At 34.4% G+C, this 16983-nt stretch overlaps 2 protein-coding genes across 3 annotated transcripts; one reads left to right on the top strand and one right to left on the bottom strand.

Moving 5' to 3' along the window:
* Positions 1–1255: 1255 nt before the first annotated feature.
* OVA4 (Nucleotidylyl transferase superfamily protein) lies at positions 1256–10190 on the top strand. Of its 2 annotated transcripts, none has more exons than XM_011094855.3 (15): positions 1256–1415; positions 1513–1662; positions 2804–2891; positions 3448–3489; positions 3967–4056; positions 4153–4275; positions 5416–5487; positions 5722–5834; positions 5993–6014; positions 6112–6177; positions 7163–7219; positions 7845–7891; positions 8018–8099; positions 8547–8636; positions 9735–10190. In XM_011094855.3, exons 1-15 carry the CDS (start codon positions 1348–1350, stop codon positions 9867–9869), a joined length of 1245 nt encoding a protein of 414 aa, XP_011093157.1. In that variant the 5' UTR covers positions 1256–1347; the 3' UTR covers positions 9870–10190. The 2 variants fall into 2 exon arrangements, with proteins under 2 accessions (XP_011093157.1, XP_011093086.1); XM_011094784.3 differs by having other exon boundaries at positions 1261–1415; positions 1510–1662.
* Positions 10191–13004: 2814 nt separating this feature from the next.
* Positions 13005–16537, bottom strand: LOC105173240 (cell division control protein 2 homolog A). Its single transcript, XM_011094957.3, has 8 exons — positions 15858–16537; positions 15585–15769; positions 15181–15301; positions 14658–14831; positions 14245–14408; positions 13885–13972; positions 13737–13790; positions 13005–13448 (listed from the first exon to the last, which is right to left on the bottom strand). Exons 1-8 carry the CDS (start codon positions 15864–15866, stop codon positions 13359–13361), a joined length of 885 nt encoding a protein of 294 aa, XP_011093259.1. The 5' UTR covers positions 15867–16537; the 3' UTR covers positions 13005–13358.
* Between the last annotated feature and the right edge of the window lie 446 nt (positions 16538–16983).

Genomic DNA, 16983 nt, shown 5'->3' on the forward strand with positions numbered 1-16983 from the left:
AAATGAAATTCGCATAACTGGACATGACTAATTCAAACAATCATATCTCATTTCATATAAGTCTTAATCTCAATTTCCTTTTTTTTTTTTCAATTAGCTAACTCATGCATCTTTCCAACTGTACATCACAAGCTGCATCCACTTCAAATTTTGCTCCCCATAGACCAATAAATAGAAGTTATTGTGCAAATTTAACTATAATAAGTATTATCCACTCGCACACTGTTTTTCTTCTCTTAATTTTTAGCATGTCTCTTGCTTATTTTTGCACTTCACACGATTATTATCACTTTATTATGATATTTTATCGAGTTACTTTAATTATTAAATCATTGTTTTTATGTTAGTTTCGGTATTCCCAATCACTTATTCAGTGATTTAAGTATCAAAGTGTTACTCTTATTTTGCATGTTAATTCTTGTTTGATCTTAGAATTTTTGTAAAAATCCTTCAATCATTGTAGTGATGTTGTACTTTGGCACGCAAAGAGTATAAAAGTATTTCAAATGTCAAACCATTTTTTAAGCATTGTCGAGTGCAATTTACCTTAAATTTTATTTTGATAGTGGGTGCTCTATATTTTATATACAACTAATACAGGAAGAATGAGTAAATTACAACTAATTTACCTTAATCTCCTTCTGAAAAAATGAAGAGTAAATTACAACTAATTTTCTATTATGCCTTTTGTATTTGAAATTTTCAATATTTTCTAATTTTAACGGTCATACATAATTAGCTTAATTCGTAATTTACACTAGGTTTTCACCCATGTCTTGCAGTAAACTAACAAAAATATTACTGTGGATTATAAATTTTAATTTTATTAATTTTTTTAAATTTTTATGGACTAAGTGAATAATTTTTTACAAAATTTTCGATCCATCACGTTCATTATTTTTAATAGTTTTTTTTACAAAAAGTTATAGCAAGATCAAAATTGATAATTACAGGTCTCTTTTTGAAAAATTATATAGTTTTATCAAACTCAAGAATATCAATAATTTTTAAAAATAATAAAAATATTCATAATTATATTGAATATCAAACAGTTATTTGTAATTTATCCAAAGTGAATGTTTTATAACTAGTTGCTTCAAAGCCCCCACATTTGTGCTTGGAAAGTAACACGGAGCCGCTGTCATTTTTGGGCCTCTGATCAATATTGGGTAATATGCTGAGTTAATTAAATGGAAGCCCATATACCTGGCCCGTTGGCTGTACACCTTAACCGGAAGATAGACGGACGCTGATCCGGGTCACCACGTAGGATTCCGGTCCGATTTCAAAACCATATCAGTATTTTCAAAACGAGAAGACGAAGCTGAGACATTAGCAGCAGCAACAATGGGGCGCTCCATACTCTCTCACTTTTTCGTCCTCTCAAACACCTATCCGCGCTCCATCTCCTCATTGTATGTTTACTTGCTTTACCTTTGATTTTGCTGTTTCATGATGTTCATTACATTTGCTGTAAATCCTTTCATTTAATCTAATTTGTTTCCAAAGTAGGCCGTGCGGTGTTCATTTGAGCAAATGCTTGAGTAGAACGGGTGCGGTGCAACAGCAGCGGCGTGTACGGCCTGGGGAGAACTTCCGGTGCCTTTGCAGCGTTGCAGTTTCTGAACCTTCGACTTCTGCGACTTCTTCTAGCTCCGTAAAGTATTACTAATTAATTTTCTTCTCCATATTTTTTCCTTTTTCTTTTTTTTTGAATTAATTTGATTTTGTTGTTGGCTCCGTGTGTATATAGAAGGAACTGAATCCCTATTATTGGAACTACAGTTACTTCCTTTCAAATTTGAGCATTCCTATTTCGTGCATTCTAGTTAGTTGATTCAAGCACTCTACCATCCTTTTCCGCTGAGGTTGGAATGAGAATGAATTTCTTTTGAGTTTGTTGCGTTTTGCAATTGCAACTTATTCACCTAGATTATAGTTGGAGTGGTGCATATTTTGGAGTGTGATATGATGGTTTGATAGTTGTTCTGGCTGATTGTTATTATCAGGTTGGAAGGGACACTTGGGAGACTGCTTGTCATATATCTAGCGTAATGGTTAGCGACTTGTTTTGTTGTTCATGGGGAACTCTGACTAGTCTGGAGTGCTTGTGAAAAACTTATAGTGCCATTGCCTTCTTACGTGGTGCTCTGGAAATCTTTTATCAATTTGAAAGTTGGAGAACAATAGAGAACTGTTTGATCTGATGCTTGAAGTTAAATTTGCCCCAGTCGTTATTTGCATTCATTTTGATGAGGTTTCAATGTACCTCATGTTGGCTGATCAAAATTTCCACAATTTGGATTATGAAATCCTCTTATATAACCTTGATATCATGTCTATGGAAGTTATGGAGGCATGTAGTGTTGCTGCAGGTGAAAAATTGATTGTCTCTCCTATTATGGCTGCAAACTCAATCTGTCTATGCTCAATTATGATTCCATACATCAGTTATAATTGCAGAGATCAAACTCTTCAAACACTAGTTAGTTTAGTCTCATTTTGGCCATAACATATTTTCATCTTCTTGTGTTAATTTAAGAACATGGGTAGAATTCAGGTACTTGATGAAGCTGAGTTGCTTGATACTTAGCAAATACAAGGGCACATGCATGGACTATATGCTAAGACGCTCCTATCTGTTTGTTAAATAATAATCTATGTCAGAAGTCATGCTCTATAATTGCCTCAACAGGGAATTCATGTCGTTTAGCTTTAACTAAGTCAAATTGTCTAATTGCCTTATGTTTGCAGTAAAATTATTTGATCTGACCTGACCAAATAATAATTCCTTCAATTATAGGAAGAGAATAGTCTCTGGTGTCCAGCCCACAGGATCCATACATCTTGGCAACTATCTTGGTGCCATAAAGAATTGGATTGACTTGCAGGTTTGTTTTCAACATTATATAAGAATAAGGTTCAAGTCTTTGATAAGTTAGATAGTGTGTCCCAACATATCATTTTGAGCAGTTCTCTATGATGGTGACGAATTTGGCCTTAGAGTCTGATGTTTGTGGTAGTTGCAGGTGGAATGAGGGGAGGAGAGAACTTTGGTAGACCTCCCCCACCATGCTGTTATCAGCCCTCTGGGCAAGCTTCCTGAGTTAGTTAAGGAACCCTAATAAGACATCATGGTTAGTATTTTACTATTTTAAAAAAATGGTGGGGCATGTTATAATTCTACTAGGTCCATAGATTAGCAATGGCATATCCGAGATCTTTGTGAGTTTAACATGCTCTTTTGTGCGGGTATACATACAAAATGCATATAACCGCTACCCAGCTGAACTTTTGTATGCTTTAGGTACATGGCCACCACATTTGGTGTCTTAGAATGAAATCTTGCTACAATATTAATAAATATTAAATAAACTCGTGTTCAATTTTCTCCAAGTATAAATACCCTGTCAGGGCTGTTGTTTACCTCATGTTTGGTCCTTGCAGAATACATACGAGACTCTCTTTTTCATTGTGGACCTCCATGCGGTATGCTCTAATTTCTGCCTTATGTTCATTGCTGTTGAAATGCATTTTGGTCCTTTTTTCTTGAATTGATATCTTCACATAATTCTCTAAAATCTTTAGATGTTTTGAATATCTTGTTATTATTGTTTGATTGACTTGCAAGGTAGCATTTGGCGTACTTTTTCCTTAATGACCCAATGTGTTCCTGTGTGATAAAGTGATGCTCATCTGATCTTGTGTTGGATGTCTTACTTTCTATAATTAGATACCAATCCATTTACCTGATGCCCTAAACTATAGCACTTGAATTATAGCTCTCAATGGCTACTACTTAGAGAAGAATTTTATGCTTGCAAAATTATGATCTTCAGAACAAACTTTAAATTTTGACTAATGGCTTAATTTCCACGGAGTTTCTGCCCTCCCAGTGGACTTCGTTTTTATTAAACTTTTCAGTTGTTATTTCTAAAATAGACCACTCTTATTTGTTTCTTGCAGATAACTTTGCCATATGAGACACAACAATTATCAAAAGCAACAAAAGATACTGCAGCTCTTTATTTGGCATGTGGTGTGGATAGTTCCAAGGTCTTCCCTATGTCGTTTCCTTAAGTTTAATTGTTTTAGATGATCATTCGCTATAAGATTCCTAACCCTAGCTCTGTGTCCATTTTCCAACTACAGGCCTCAGTCTTTGTGCAGTCTCATGTTCGTGCTCATGTAGAATTGATGTGGTTGCTGAGTTCTGCCACCCCAATTGGATGGCTCAATAGAATGATTCAATTTAAAGAGAAATCGCGAAAGGCGGTTAGTTTTCTGCTATATGCAATTTTAATCATGTACTTATCTTATGTTCACCATGTTCCGGTTTACCACAAAAAAAAGGTAATTTGACACCTATCTTTAAACTGCCTTTGATCATCATATTGAGGCAACTTAATGCCTTCTGTCCAATACCTTTCTTCTGTTGGTTTCCTTATTTTTTTGTTTTATTATATCAACACACACAGACAAACACATAGCTATAGTGTGGTGCGCGGACAGTTGACTAGGGTTCTTTTGTTCTAAATTCAGCGATATTTCTGGAATTGATCCCCCAGCTGCATCTGACATAAGTTATTATTGTTCATATGCTCAAATCTGTTTTTTAAGATGCATGGGTTTCGGATGGCAATGCTCCTTTCTAGTAAATAAAATCAAAATTTGCCACATTCTTTTCATGCTCTGGGTAGCAGTTTTCCGAATTGCGTAGGGGAGAGGGCTGTTGAACTGTAGTTATAAATACTTAGGTTAGGTAACCGAAGAAATTGAAAGAGTGAAACAGACAACCAGCACAACATACTCTGGAAGCATTCTTGATGTCCCTGGTGGGTCCAAGCATATATGTATGGAAGTGTGTTTTTTATGGCAAACATTTATAGGTTATTGCATTTTCACTAAGTTAATTGTAAATCAACTTCCCTAGGTTAAATGTAATCCTGAAAAGCTCTATGCTAACAACGTGAGAATTCTCTTTAAAATGTTAATTTTTTAAGGGAAGCTGGAGTAGATCTGATGTGGATTGCTGTTCATTCATCACAACGTGATCTTATTGATTTCTATAAACTGAATTTTGTGGTGTTTTGGCAGCTAACCTGTTAGTTTGAAAATTGGATATGCTTGTTTAGTCCTTTAGATTTGGTAAAGTAGGCTGCTTCTTTCTCTTACAAGATATAATATGTTGCATATTGATGTGGAACATTGTAAATGCGAAATGATATCGATGTGAATTCATTGAAATTTGAATTCTTAATCGGATGCAATAGAATATCTTATATTTAAATCATTCTCCATGCCCCAAGAACTATGTTTTGAGCAGTCATCTATGTCAACATCCTTAGAAAATGTATTCCTTACCTGGTGCAGTGTTGTCCTTATTATTACTTATGTCTTACTTTTTGCTTGCAGGGGGATGACAATGTTGGGGTTGCTCTTCTGACCTATCCTGTGCTTATGGCTTCTGATATCCTTTTGTATCAGGTAATTCTTTATTTTTGCAGGATTAGTGTATAATATGCCTTTTATTTAAATGCTTAATATTGGTCCCTGTTTTAACTTTTGCACTATATATTCTTAATTCGAAGAGACTTGTGCTTTCACTTTCTTTGGTACAACAATAGTTGCCAAAACGTACTTGCTCTCTGACATGATTCTTATTGAATTGCCTGAACCTGAATATTCATTGTTCTCAAAGAGTGTAGTACTCTTGTGCAGTCTGATCTTGTCCCTGTTGGTGAGGATCAGAAGCAACACCTCGAGTTGACTCGAGAATTAGCTGAACGTGTTAACTACCTATATGGAGGAAGGAAGTGGAAGAAGCTGGGAGGGTAAGGCAAGCATTATAGTTCAAAATTTATGAGCAGTGGACATTTGTTATCCTTCTATAATGTTAACCTTTTATCCCAATAGTTTTTTCCTGTTATTCTATGTTTTTTCACTTGGAAGCTAGGAAACCTAAATGATTTGTTTAATTTTCCGGCCAAAGGCGAGGTGGTGCAATTTTTAAGGTGCAATGTTGTCATTGACTAGTTATATGATTTAAATCGAAGATACATTACAAGTTGGAGAGTCCATTTATTATGCTCAATTACTTGATGGATGTAGGTTCCTGAACCCCTTATTCCACCAACTGGAGCTCGTGTGATGTCTCTCACTGATGGTCTTTCCAAGGTTCTGAGTTTTAATATCTTCCTGTTTAGACGAACATTTTTCAGAAAGATATGGTGTCTTTTCTACAATAAATGTATTGACAACTTACTGATGCATAAATGAAATTATTGCACACTTAAAACTGTCATTAGACATCAGGATGTGGTTGGATGATCTTAACTTTGGATGTTTCCCAAATAGTCATGTCTTGTTAGAGGGGAAAAACGTCATTTTTGTTTTAAGAATAGTTACTTGAAAAGGTTGCAACTCCTTTTGCTACTGCCAATACAATAGTACGGAAAATCAGCAGGTTGTATCTCGTAAGAGTGGAATTACTAGTTGAAATGCTTAACTAACTTAAACTGAAAAAAATAATATATTAATTGGAGAGAATTGTGCATGCCTCATAATTGGATTCAGGACTCTTCCAGACACTGCATTTCTGGGGAAAACTGAGAAGTTTTTAGTTCTTACCACAGATTCCATCAATTCAAATTGATGTATTCTATTATAGGTAGATGCTGTTTTGTTTCTAGCTTGATGGGTTGAGTCTTTTCATTTAGTCTCTAAACGTGATGTTGGTAATGTAAGCTGTGATGAGGGCGTCCCCACATAATCCTCTTTCAAATTAGAACCAAAGTTGGAATTCCCCTTAGAGAGAGGGTGAAAAGAGATTCTTGTATTGAGTATTGGTACTGATGTCTCTTGCTCTTTTACGTTGTGAATTGATATTTTATATGAACTGTAAGCTCCTTAAACTTGAGCTTTCTCTGGTGAAACAAAGATCTTTTCTAAGAGCTTGTTTGTCCTATTATTATGCTTCAGATATTATGTGCAACGTGTCATCTGCAAATTTCTGAAGTAGTTCTTCTCTTGTACAGATGAATTCATCTGGATTTTGCATTTGATAAAACTTAATTGGTTTGTGAAGATTTCTTAAATATTACTTATGGCTACCGTCCATTCTACCGAATTCTGACTTAAACCATATGATCTTTGTCTGCAGATGTCCAAATCAGCACCATCTGATCAATCTCGAATCAATTTACTAGACCCGAAAGATGTGAGTATCATTTCTGCTTATATTCATTTCTCTGATCAATATGGTCAGTCCTCATAAGTTTTTAATATGTCTTTATCTAGTAATTTAGTAACAGGGAAATGCTACTATATTTTCTATTTGCAGCTTTTGTTTGTGACTGAAATATGTGCATTCTGCTGGTTTCATAAAGATTTTAGTTGGCTAAAAGACACAAAGAGGGGGGAAGTGCATGCCAGTGTGGATTTCTTATTTACTATTGATACTAGAGATTTGCGGGCAACCATCATTATATAGTTTTTACTGTTTATCTAAACAATCTGGATGATATCCCTATGGCATATCCCAGTCTTCTTTACTATACTGTCTTTTGCTTTTAGAGGGAGAAGATTACATAAGCATTCTGGGACCCAATTTCAGAATTGGAAAGTGAAAACCCCATCGTTACCCCTATGAGGATCCTCCAGTGTGTGTTTTGTAAAATTGTTCACAGCCAAAATCGACTAGAGTTATGAATATATCAGGCTTGTTCATTTTGTTTTAAGTGTTATTATATATCCATGTTGAAGATTAGGTTTATAGGTACCAAGTGGCTACCATCATCCTCTGATGGTACTTGCCCAACTTCACTCCTTTGCTGGTCTTGCAGGTAATTTCCAACAAAATAAAACGTTGCAAGACTGATTCATTTCCGGGGTTAGAGTTCTCTATTTGTCTATTGCGATATTCCTTTTGGATTGCCTTAAATATATTTATCTATTCCTAGTCTTTTAGTCGCATTACCGAGATTAACCATCGCATCTCTATTGTGCAAATATGCAGCTTGGAATTTGACAATCCAGAAAGACCTGAATGTAACAACCTTCTATCGATATACCAGCTCGTTACCAGCAAGACAAAACAGGTAATCTAGTTCAAACTATGCAGGGAAAGTTGCTGTTGCTTGTACCTAAAATTTATTTGCTTATGAACTCTAGTAACTTTGTGACTCATCTTTCATTCAAAGTGAGTATGGATATTTTAGTTTAAGGGTTTGATGGAACTTCTTTTCTTTTTAAATTTTATGGAACCTACATGATTGTCAGCAAGTGTTACCTTCCTCCAGTTGGTACACCATGAGGGCGTTTGAGATGAAACCATGGTTGGTTGTAGCAGTATGTACAGTGGAAATACGTTTGGTTAACTTGATAAAAATATATCATTCTCTGAAAAGTTCATTCTTCATATAGTCACTTCACTGTTGAGTTCAATGTATATTTCAAAGCTCAATCTGATAAATTATTTCCTGCTCTCACTTTATATCTACTAAGAAGCTATCTCGCTGTTTTCTTATGAAAAGCTATTGGTGCAGGAAGTTGTGGAAGAATGCCAAGATATGAATTGGGGAACCTTCAAAACTCTGCTTACTGATGCTTTAGTTGATCATCTACATCCAATCCAGGTTTCTTTTGCAGATTAATGTCTTTGATAACCACATTTACAAACAGTGTACTCTATTTGATTTCGAAACTCTATCTAAATTTACTCTTTTCACCTATGAGTAATGCCTTTAGGCTATTTCCAACTTGAAGGGCTACTAGGATGCCATCTGTTTAGTTTCTATTGAAATGTTAGCATGTCAATGCCATCATTAAATATTCACCAGTACCTTCAACAATTGAGTTTCTAGAACATCTACTGTAGGATTTGGGTTCCAGTGCGGAACAATTCAGGCGATACAGTAAGGACAAATAGGAGCACTTTTCTTTATGTAAATATACTAAATCAGATTAAGGGAACATAACTATATTCAAACTTAAAGAAATAAAAATTTGAATGACCTCCTGTGAAAATGTGCACGTGTCTGAAGTGTGACACACAAAGTACACGAGCAAGATAATCTTAGGATGTTTGGTCAAGATTTATAACAATGGAAACCAGTCTCATAACAGGTTTACACTATAAGAGTTAAGAAAACCAGAGAGTCAAAGGAGGAAAAAAGAATACAAGGTAAAACAGAGGAAAAACTTTCTGTCTTTCTTCTGTTAGAATAAAGGGACTATTAAGGATAATTGAACTGTAGTAGAAGAGAAACATGATGTAGCAGAAGTACCGAAGTGGCCCTTTTCTATACTTAATTAGTGGAAAGTAAAGTTAACAACAGTAATTGTTGTGTTTCTCTTACCAAACTTCTCAACTGTCTTAAGACCCTCAATTTTTTATCTTAACATCCAAATTTTTTCTGCATGGATTTTCTCCTGGTCAGAAAGTGTATTGTGTCAACTGTCCTCGAATTGAAATATAATATTTTCTTTGGTTATAAATGCATTTTGTGGCTGAACGTGTTCAAAGGAGGTTTTCCTCTTAGGCTAAGACCTTAAATACCAAGCAGTAGGAGAATTCTACTGAACATTTTTCATTCCCTATTAGATCAAATTAAACCACTTAGGTTCTTTTTAAATGCTAAATCTTATTTAGTTGTTTGTTAATACCTGCCTCTGCTGCTGCTTGAAACCATATTTGAGTGTCTTCTTTGTTATCTGAATCTACTACTTTGCAGACTCGTTATGCAGAGATTATGTCTGATACCGCCTACTTGGACAATATCTTGGCCGAGGGTGCTAGTAAAGCCACAGCCATAGCAGATGCTACTCTCAGTAATGTTTACCAAGCAATGGGATTTTTACGGAGATGAGGATCATGAACGGTCTTGGGAATGTCACTGAAAAGTTAAGTCAAGTAGCTGTATTAAGACGCTGAATACTCGGCAATTCGATGTCTGCACTTCTAATTATTTGGCTTCTGATGATTAAATCATCCTTGATCAGAGAAAAGTAATTTATCATGAGGCCACCTTTCATATATCTCTTTATTTGACCCCCTCCAAGTGGGTACATTCTCCTCAAATGGTTATTTATAGCCTAAATTATGTTTCCCGCTATACGAGAAAGACTTATAATTGTTAGATTCATAATCAATATCTAATTTAAGAAACGTGGTTCATGAGTTCTTTTCAGTTTCTGAGTAGTTGTTTGACTAGACTGTTGCGCTGTTTTGGTTTAAACTCTCTTATCCCTGCTGAATAATGTTGACTGGTTCCATATAAAATTCTAAATGTGGCTAATTATTAAACAAGTGACAGGGCAAGAAAGTATTTTGGGATAAGAACTTCCCTTCAATAGTATGCAACAGTTTTCTTTAAATCTTCCTGTTTGTTTTTCCCATCCCCGTGAACATGGATATTACCATCCTTTCCCAACTCCCAACCCCTCTTTCCTCTTCCTACTTGCCAGTATATTTCATTGGTTATTCTTCAACAAGCTTGGAACCAGTGATAGACATAACTGGAATGTTTCTTCTGGCTATTGAGCTCATGATACCTATACCGACTACTGATTACCGTGTAATAGTTTCTAAGATGACACAGGAATACGGAATAATGCACCACAGTTCTATCAATACACAATATAAATAGCTAAACCAGCTTCGGAAGTGGATACAATAGTCAGAGATAGTTATTGGAGATGTCAACTATTAGATAATTTAAAAGAATGATTATATTTACATTCTTTCATTTATCATATATTTATATAAATTATTTTTTGTCTTTTGCATTATTACAAACACCAGCCTGTTAGTTAAAAAATAGGAGCAGTTTGTATAGTATTGTTGATATTTTTTAAAGTATTTGCGTAAATTTTTTAAAAAATAAGGATGATTTATGTAAATGATGTCAATATTTCTAAAAAATGTATGCGTGACTTTTTAAAAAGCAAGAATAATTTATGTAAGTAGAGTATAGACGTAATTTTCCTGATTTAAATGATATGCTTCCTGTTTATTTGATAATAATGGTTCATCAACAATCCAAGGAGAGGGGAATCCTTGGATTCTTTAGGATGAAAATCGAGGCGTGAGATTATTGATTAGCATTGGGAAAGGTGTAGCAACAAGGAGTTGTCAAGTTGTGGCGCGAAAATCTTTCATCTTACTTGTGAACAGAGGAGACTGGAGAGGACTGAGGAGGGAGGGACATCCTTAAAACAGTTATTTCTTTCTTCTTCTTGTATTGACATGTCGAATAAAGTGAAAGCAACACAAAAGTAGTACAAACTTGCTGTATAACTCAAATCTAGTCACTTTCAAATCTGTATATACGCACGTACTATATATGTATACTTTGGCTTATATGAATATATAAATAATTAAATACACTCAACACCCCTATAAAATTGTTAAATTGCAATTTCTCCTAAAAAATGTTTTCAAATTACATTTGAATTTTCTTGAAAAATTCATTATTTACACAATTAACCCTCTTTTACTAGAGTTCGGAAGAAAAATGTTAACATTAGCAAAAAAATTATGTAAATTTTTGATTTTACACCTTATTTAATATTTTCATGTAATGTCGTCAAAAAATAAGATTGACTAAATTTTTATAATATGTGCGCAATTCAACACACTTTGTACTAGAGTTTGATACAAGTGTTTTACTTATCCTTTAAATGAGAAAATGAAGAAGTACTTACAATAGGGAATTGGATTTTGAAATGAAATGGGTCAATTTTTGAGTCAGGCCGATTCAGATTATTTCAACGTGTTATGTTTTATTTCTTATTTTATTTGTTTTTCGCACAAAAAAACTTTTTGAATTCCCGGTAGAAAGAGATTTCCCTAAAGAAAACACTTTTAGAGCTGCCCAATACCCCTTCCTTTTCCAAAAATTTTTACGAATACGCTTTTTTGACGCAAAAATACGTTTTTTTGGAACTGCCATTTAAATAAAAATTAAGAGATTACTCATTGGTATAGCTGGATGTAAAAGACATCTAACAACTGTATGCTATTTACAGTACGAATGAGTAAAATATTACTTTAACCATCACCTATCCCCTATTCATGACTTTATTTATTGATGGGTTATTTTAGTATTTCTTTGTACCACATCAATTTGGTAAATTTGTCTTGGACCTCTTTTTTGGGAATATCATCCTTGTCTTATTTGACTTGATTTCTTTACTCCATCACCGTGTAATAATTTTTTATACATATAAGAAAAAAAATTAATAATGTTAACCTCATTTTATATATATGCATATATGTTTTTTAATTCATTTTTAAGTACAAAAATATATATAAGAATGTTAAATGAGAGAAAAATTTAAATTTATATGATTTGTTCAGGCATTTCAAGCTCTAACCAAAGAAAGTCGGGTACAGGCAGAAAATTTTCAAAGATCGTGTAAGTGATTTAAATTTTTTAAAAAAAGTATAACTTTAAATTTCTAGAGAAAGTTTAAATATAATTAACCCATATATAAATTTTAATCGTTGCATTAATATAACATCATCGTATAACACCAAAAATACGAACTCACCAGATAAGATTTTACATGACATGAAATTACGGAAGAAAATTCATATTTGAGAATTAATCATTTATATCACATGCTTTTTCACACGCACCCAAAAATGAATTTCCCCTAGATAAGCTAAAGTGACTCCACTCGTACAAAAGCTTTTAAAGAAAGAATATATATATATATGATTAATTATATTATATGTATATGATTAATTATATTTAAACGCTCTAAAGATACAAAAATTATACTTTTCTTTAAAAAAAATTTAAATTACACATGCACATTCTCCAAAAATTCACCAGTTACATCTAATCTTATTTATTATGATTCAGATTAAGAATGCTGCCATTAACAAAAAATTTACATAAAATTTATTTTTTTTTAAAAAAAAGTATAAGTTTACATTTTTAGAGTATAACTCCCTCTCTCTCTCTATACATATAATGGGCAGACAACTTAAGAAATAACATTTGATGGGCTAAACGGGCACACCATAGTAATCTATTAAAAGAGGATAAAATCTAATACAGAAGCATGATGTTACAGCCAAACCGACCAAAAAAAAAGGAAAAAACAGAAAAATAAAAAATCAACAAACAATCACACAAAGGGGAAATGAGCTAGTAAAAGCACAAGCAACTGAGATTTCTAGAGTTGCTGTTGCTTGTTGCTTGTGCCAAAAACCACCTCCATATAAATTGAATTACATCAAATGAATCAGGAAAGGGAGAGACATAACATCACCCACATATCACACATTTTCTATGACAGAACGCCACATATCAATATACATTCGCGCCAGGACTGGAGCCAGCGAATCAGGGGACGAACCCGATGTCCTTGAAGTATTCATGTTCGAGAGCACTTCTGGCAGTAATTCTTTTGCTGGGGTCTAAGCAGAGCATTTTCTGCAAGGGTAAAAACAGTAAATCAGTCGTCCGAATGGCAGTTCTTTCTCGTGGTTTCTTTAGTAAGAAAATGGATGTCTCAAAAGTTATCCACAGCCAATGCTACAAATGGGAGGAATAACCAAAGCCATGTCTATAGGTCCTCTTGAAGAAAAACATAGCTTGTTTGTTGAATGTACATGCACAAAAACCATTTCTGGTTGGAAAGGGATTTTTTCTAGTTTCAGGACTAAATAACTCTAAACTGATCTTTAATTCTTCTATTCACATCCTCAAACATGAACTTACACAGAGGAGGTCAAGGCCAGCTGCATCAAGATTCGGAACCACAGTTGCCAGGTCCTGCAGAAATAAAGAACCGATTAAACTTGTACATCATGAATGGTCATAGAAGAAATATCAGAAATAGAGGAAAGCTCGTCAGAAATTCGATCACCTTAGGTGGCCATTTAGGAAATGCTGATTTAAAATCAGGCAGGGATGTCACTCCAGGCCACGTATCTTCATTTGGGGTGCCCATTACTCTTCAATACAAAAGATAACATGAAACACATATATATGTATCACATCTGGACAAATGGAATTGAATATTGGAAGCAAATGAATTTTTTTTTTCTTTTTCGGTCAGGAATTTTAGGTTTTTATTGGACAGCAGGCTTGATTGTCTTAGATGCAAATAAATTACGAACCAATACAGGCTAATTTGGTCAATTAAAAAACCAGAAAAGGACAAGCACTTCTGCATTATGTCATCAAGATTTAAGTCAAGGGCATCATTTTTGTTGAGATGTATTACCTAAAAATTTTGAAGAGTTCATCTATCTCAGAGTCACCAGGAAATAGTGGTCTCCGGTTTACCATTTCAGCAAATATACAACCAACTGACCATACATCCACAGGAGTAGAGTAGTGGCGTGATCCAAGTAGTATCTCTGGAGCCCTGTACCATAGTGTCACAACCTGCAGAAAGTATCATGAGGGAAGAGAAACAACAAAGTCATCAAGATGAAGATTCCTTTCAGGCTTTCACAAGTCAGTTAAAAGATGAAGAAACTGACTGCAGTGCAGAGGTATCTTCTAAACCTTGTAAAAGCACTGAGTAGTTAGGTTTTTGTCATGCATAATAAGAAGCAGCTAGGAATTAAGATGTATTCAATTAAGCAGAACGGCCTGCAAAACTCAAGAAATATCAAGTTCAAGACCATTTACCTCATGTGTAAATGTCCTGACAGGAATGCCAAATGCTCTAGCCAATCCAAAGTCTGCAAGCTTTAATGCATTTGTACGGCGATCTATCAGCAAATTTTGAGGCTTCAAGTCTCGGTGAAGGACACGGTGAGAATGACAGTACGCAATACCGCGGAGTATTTGATATAGAAACATCTACAAAATTGGAGATTGACACAATGATAACATTGATTTGCGAAAAAGAGTTTTTGCATCATCTCGAAAACTCTAAGATGAAATTTCTTCTTGCATATGTTAACACCACAATATCACCCAACCCCTCCTTATGCGGTAGCTTATATTTGTCACATGTATAAATGCAGCAACTAGACTGAAGCAGTTTGAAAGCAATAGTTTTAGGTGAATTTTCAATGAAATATAGTAATATAAGTATTAATTTGTATCTGAAGATAAATCTCTAAACCCACTATCGTCCTCAGAAAAAAAAATTAATCACATAGAATTAAGATCTCAGACCTCCGCAGGACAGAGAGAGGTCACATACTTTAACCAGACGAGGATCCTGGGAGAATTCTGGGCAAGAATCCATGTGCTTCTTCAAATCCAAGTCCAGATATTCAAATACCAGATACAAGCGTTTCTCACTGTGTACCACATCCTGCAACCTGCGAACAAATGTCAGAGTTGCAATCCCCATCCCTGGATATTACACGACTTTGTTCCACAAATTAAGCGAGAGATTTTCAGTAAAGCCGTGCCAGACTAAAATGCTATGAAATTAATATTTAAATGCTCTTATAAGTTATAGTAAACGAAATGCCAATATCAATTGGCAACAGTGCAATATTATGGGTTGAACAACATGCCTCCACTTTTCTTCTTTACAATAATCATACCTATTATCTTTAGTTTTGTAAGAATCCCTGTTAATTTCAATCACCAATATACCTCACAATATTTCCATGTTGCATCTCTTTCAAGAGAGAAATCTCTCTAATGGCTGTGCTAGGCACTCCCTCATCTTCCTGCTCTAGCCGGATTTTCTTCAGAGCAATAGTTTCATTTGTCATACGATCACGAGCCTTGTACACCACCCCATATGTTCCTTCACCAATCTTCTCAACTTTTTCATACTGCATCCAGAAACGGGGAACGTCAAAAAATCCATTTCAAGCACAAAACAATTAGGACATCACAAGAATTGATTTATACTCTATTTACCTGCTCCATCTAGCAACAATAATTGAAATCACCCACCAGCGACATAAAAGAAAAAATAAAACCGTTAGACCATGATACAGAAGTAAGATGAGTATAGAGTGCATGTAGCATAAATATCAAATATAAACAACTAACAGATGTTGGTAACCAAAAACATTTTAGAAAAGATGCTTCTGCCAAAATCGCATGCACATTGATTGCGTCTAATTATCAGTCAAGAAGCTCTGAAGTCCAATGGAAAAACATGGCATTAATTGAAATTTGAGTCACTGCAAAGCAGGGCAAATAATATTCTCAATGATCCAAAAAAATGCCAAGAAATCAACTACACTTAGAGGATTCTCCTTCTCAAATGGCTCAGCTGAAATCTACAATGAACAAACAGAAAGCCAGAACCACAAACTTCAACCATAAAGAGATGAAATCATCCGCAGAAGTTCTGAGTACTCTTACAATGTCGAAAAAACAACCATAGATTTCACAATGATTCACTTGAAAAATAAAAATTAACCACGAACGAAATTTAAATTAGCACAAAAAACAGGAAATCAACATACGTTGTCTCCATCAATCAAAATTCGAAAACAAATTTGCTTAAAAAAAATAAATAAATAAATAGCAACTGAACAAATAAACGCATATTATTTAATTTACTTCAGAAAATTGAGTCCGAATACATCACTGTTTACATCTACCAATTCACCAGTTACATCAAACAGAAAAAAGCAAATAAACCGATCAATTCACTTCAAATAAAAATAAAAAAAAAAATTAAGAAGCATAAAAAAATCAAAAGATGCGCAACCACTAACTCCGGTTGCAAAAAAAATCAAGCAAAAAGAAGCTGCGCATACGTACCAGAGATCGATGAAATGTGAAGGACTGACAGAGCGAGTAAAAAGAGAGAGTGGGCTGTGTTTTTGTTGCAGCAATTGAGAGCGAGCTTTCATATAGGGTTGCCTTTTTTGTTTTTTTCTTTAATCATTTTCTTTTCCTCTTTTTGGGTTTTGTATTTTATATATTTATATTTAACTCAGTGAAGTGATTGGGTCTTGGGGTTTTGACCAACCTTTACTGTGGTAAGTCATGTCACTTTCTTCTTTACCTTTTCTATTTTACTGCATCT

This window comes from Sesamum indicum, linkage group LG1 (genome assembly GCF_026168435.1).
Source record: "Sesamum indicum cultivar Baizhima isolate 11 linkage group LG1, ASM2616843v1, whole genome shotgun sequence".
In the NCBI taxonomy this organism is placed as follows: Eukaryota; Viridiplantae; Streptophyta; class Magnoliopsida; order Lamiales; family Pedaliaceae; genus Sesamum; species Sesamum indicum.

What these genes read in the sequence shown, in the direction of transcription:
- OVA4 (XM_011094784.3), top strand. Translation starts at nt 1,348, where the DNA reads ATGGGGCGCTCCATACTCTCTCACTTTTTCGTCCTCTCAAACACCTAT. An exon ending in AAGAGAAATCGCGAAAGGCG is followed by an intron (nt 4,276 to 5,415) that starts GTTAGTTTTCTG and finishes TTTTGCTTGCAG; the next exon opens with GGGGATGACAATGTTGGGGT. An exon ending in AAGTGGAAGAAGCTGGGAGG is followed by an intron (nt 5,835 to 5,992) that starts GTAAGGCAAGCA and finishes TTCCGGCCAAAG; the next exon opens with GCGAGGTGGTGCAATTTTTA.
- LOC105173240 (XM_011094957.3), bottom strand. An exon ending in AGGATCCTCGTCTGGTTAAA is followed by an intron (nt 14,832 to 15,180) that starts GTATGTGACCTC and finishes CCAATTTTGTAG; the next exon opens with ATGTTTCTATATCAAATACT. An exon ending in CTGGCCTTGACCTCCTCTGT is followed by an intron (nt 13,449 to 13,736) that starts GTAAGTTCATGT and finishes TTACCCTTGCAG; the next exon opens with AAAATGCTCTGCTTAGACCC.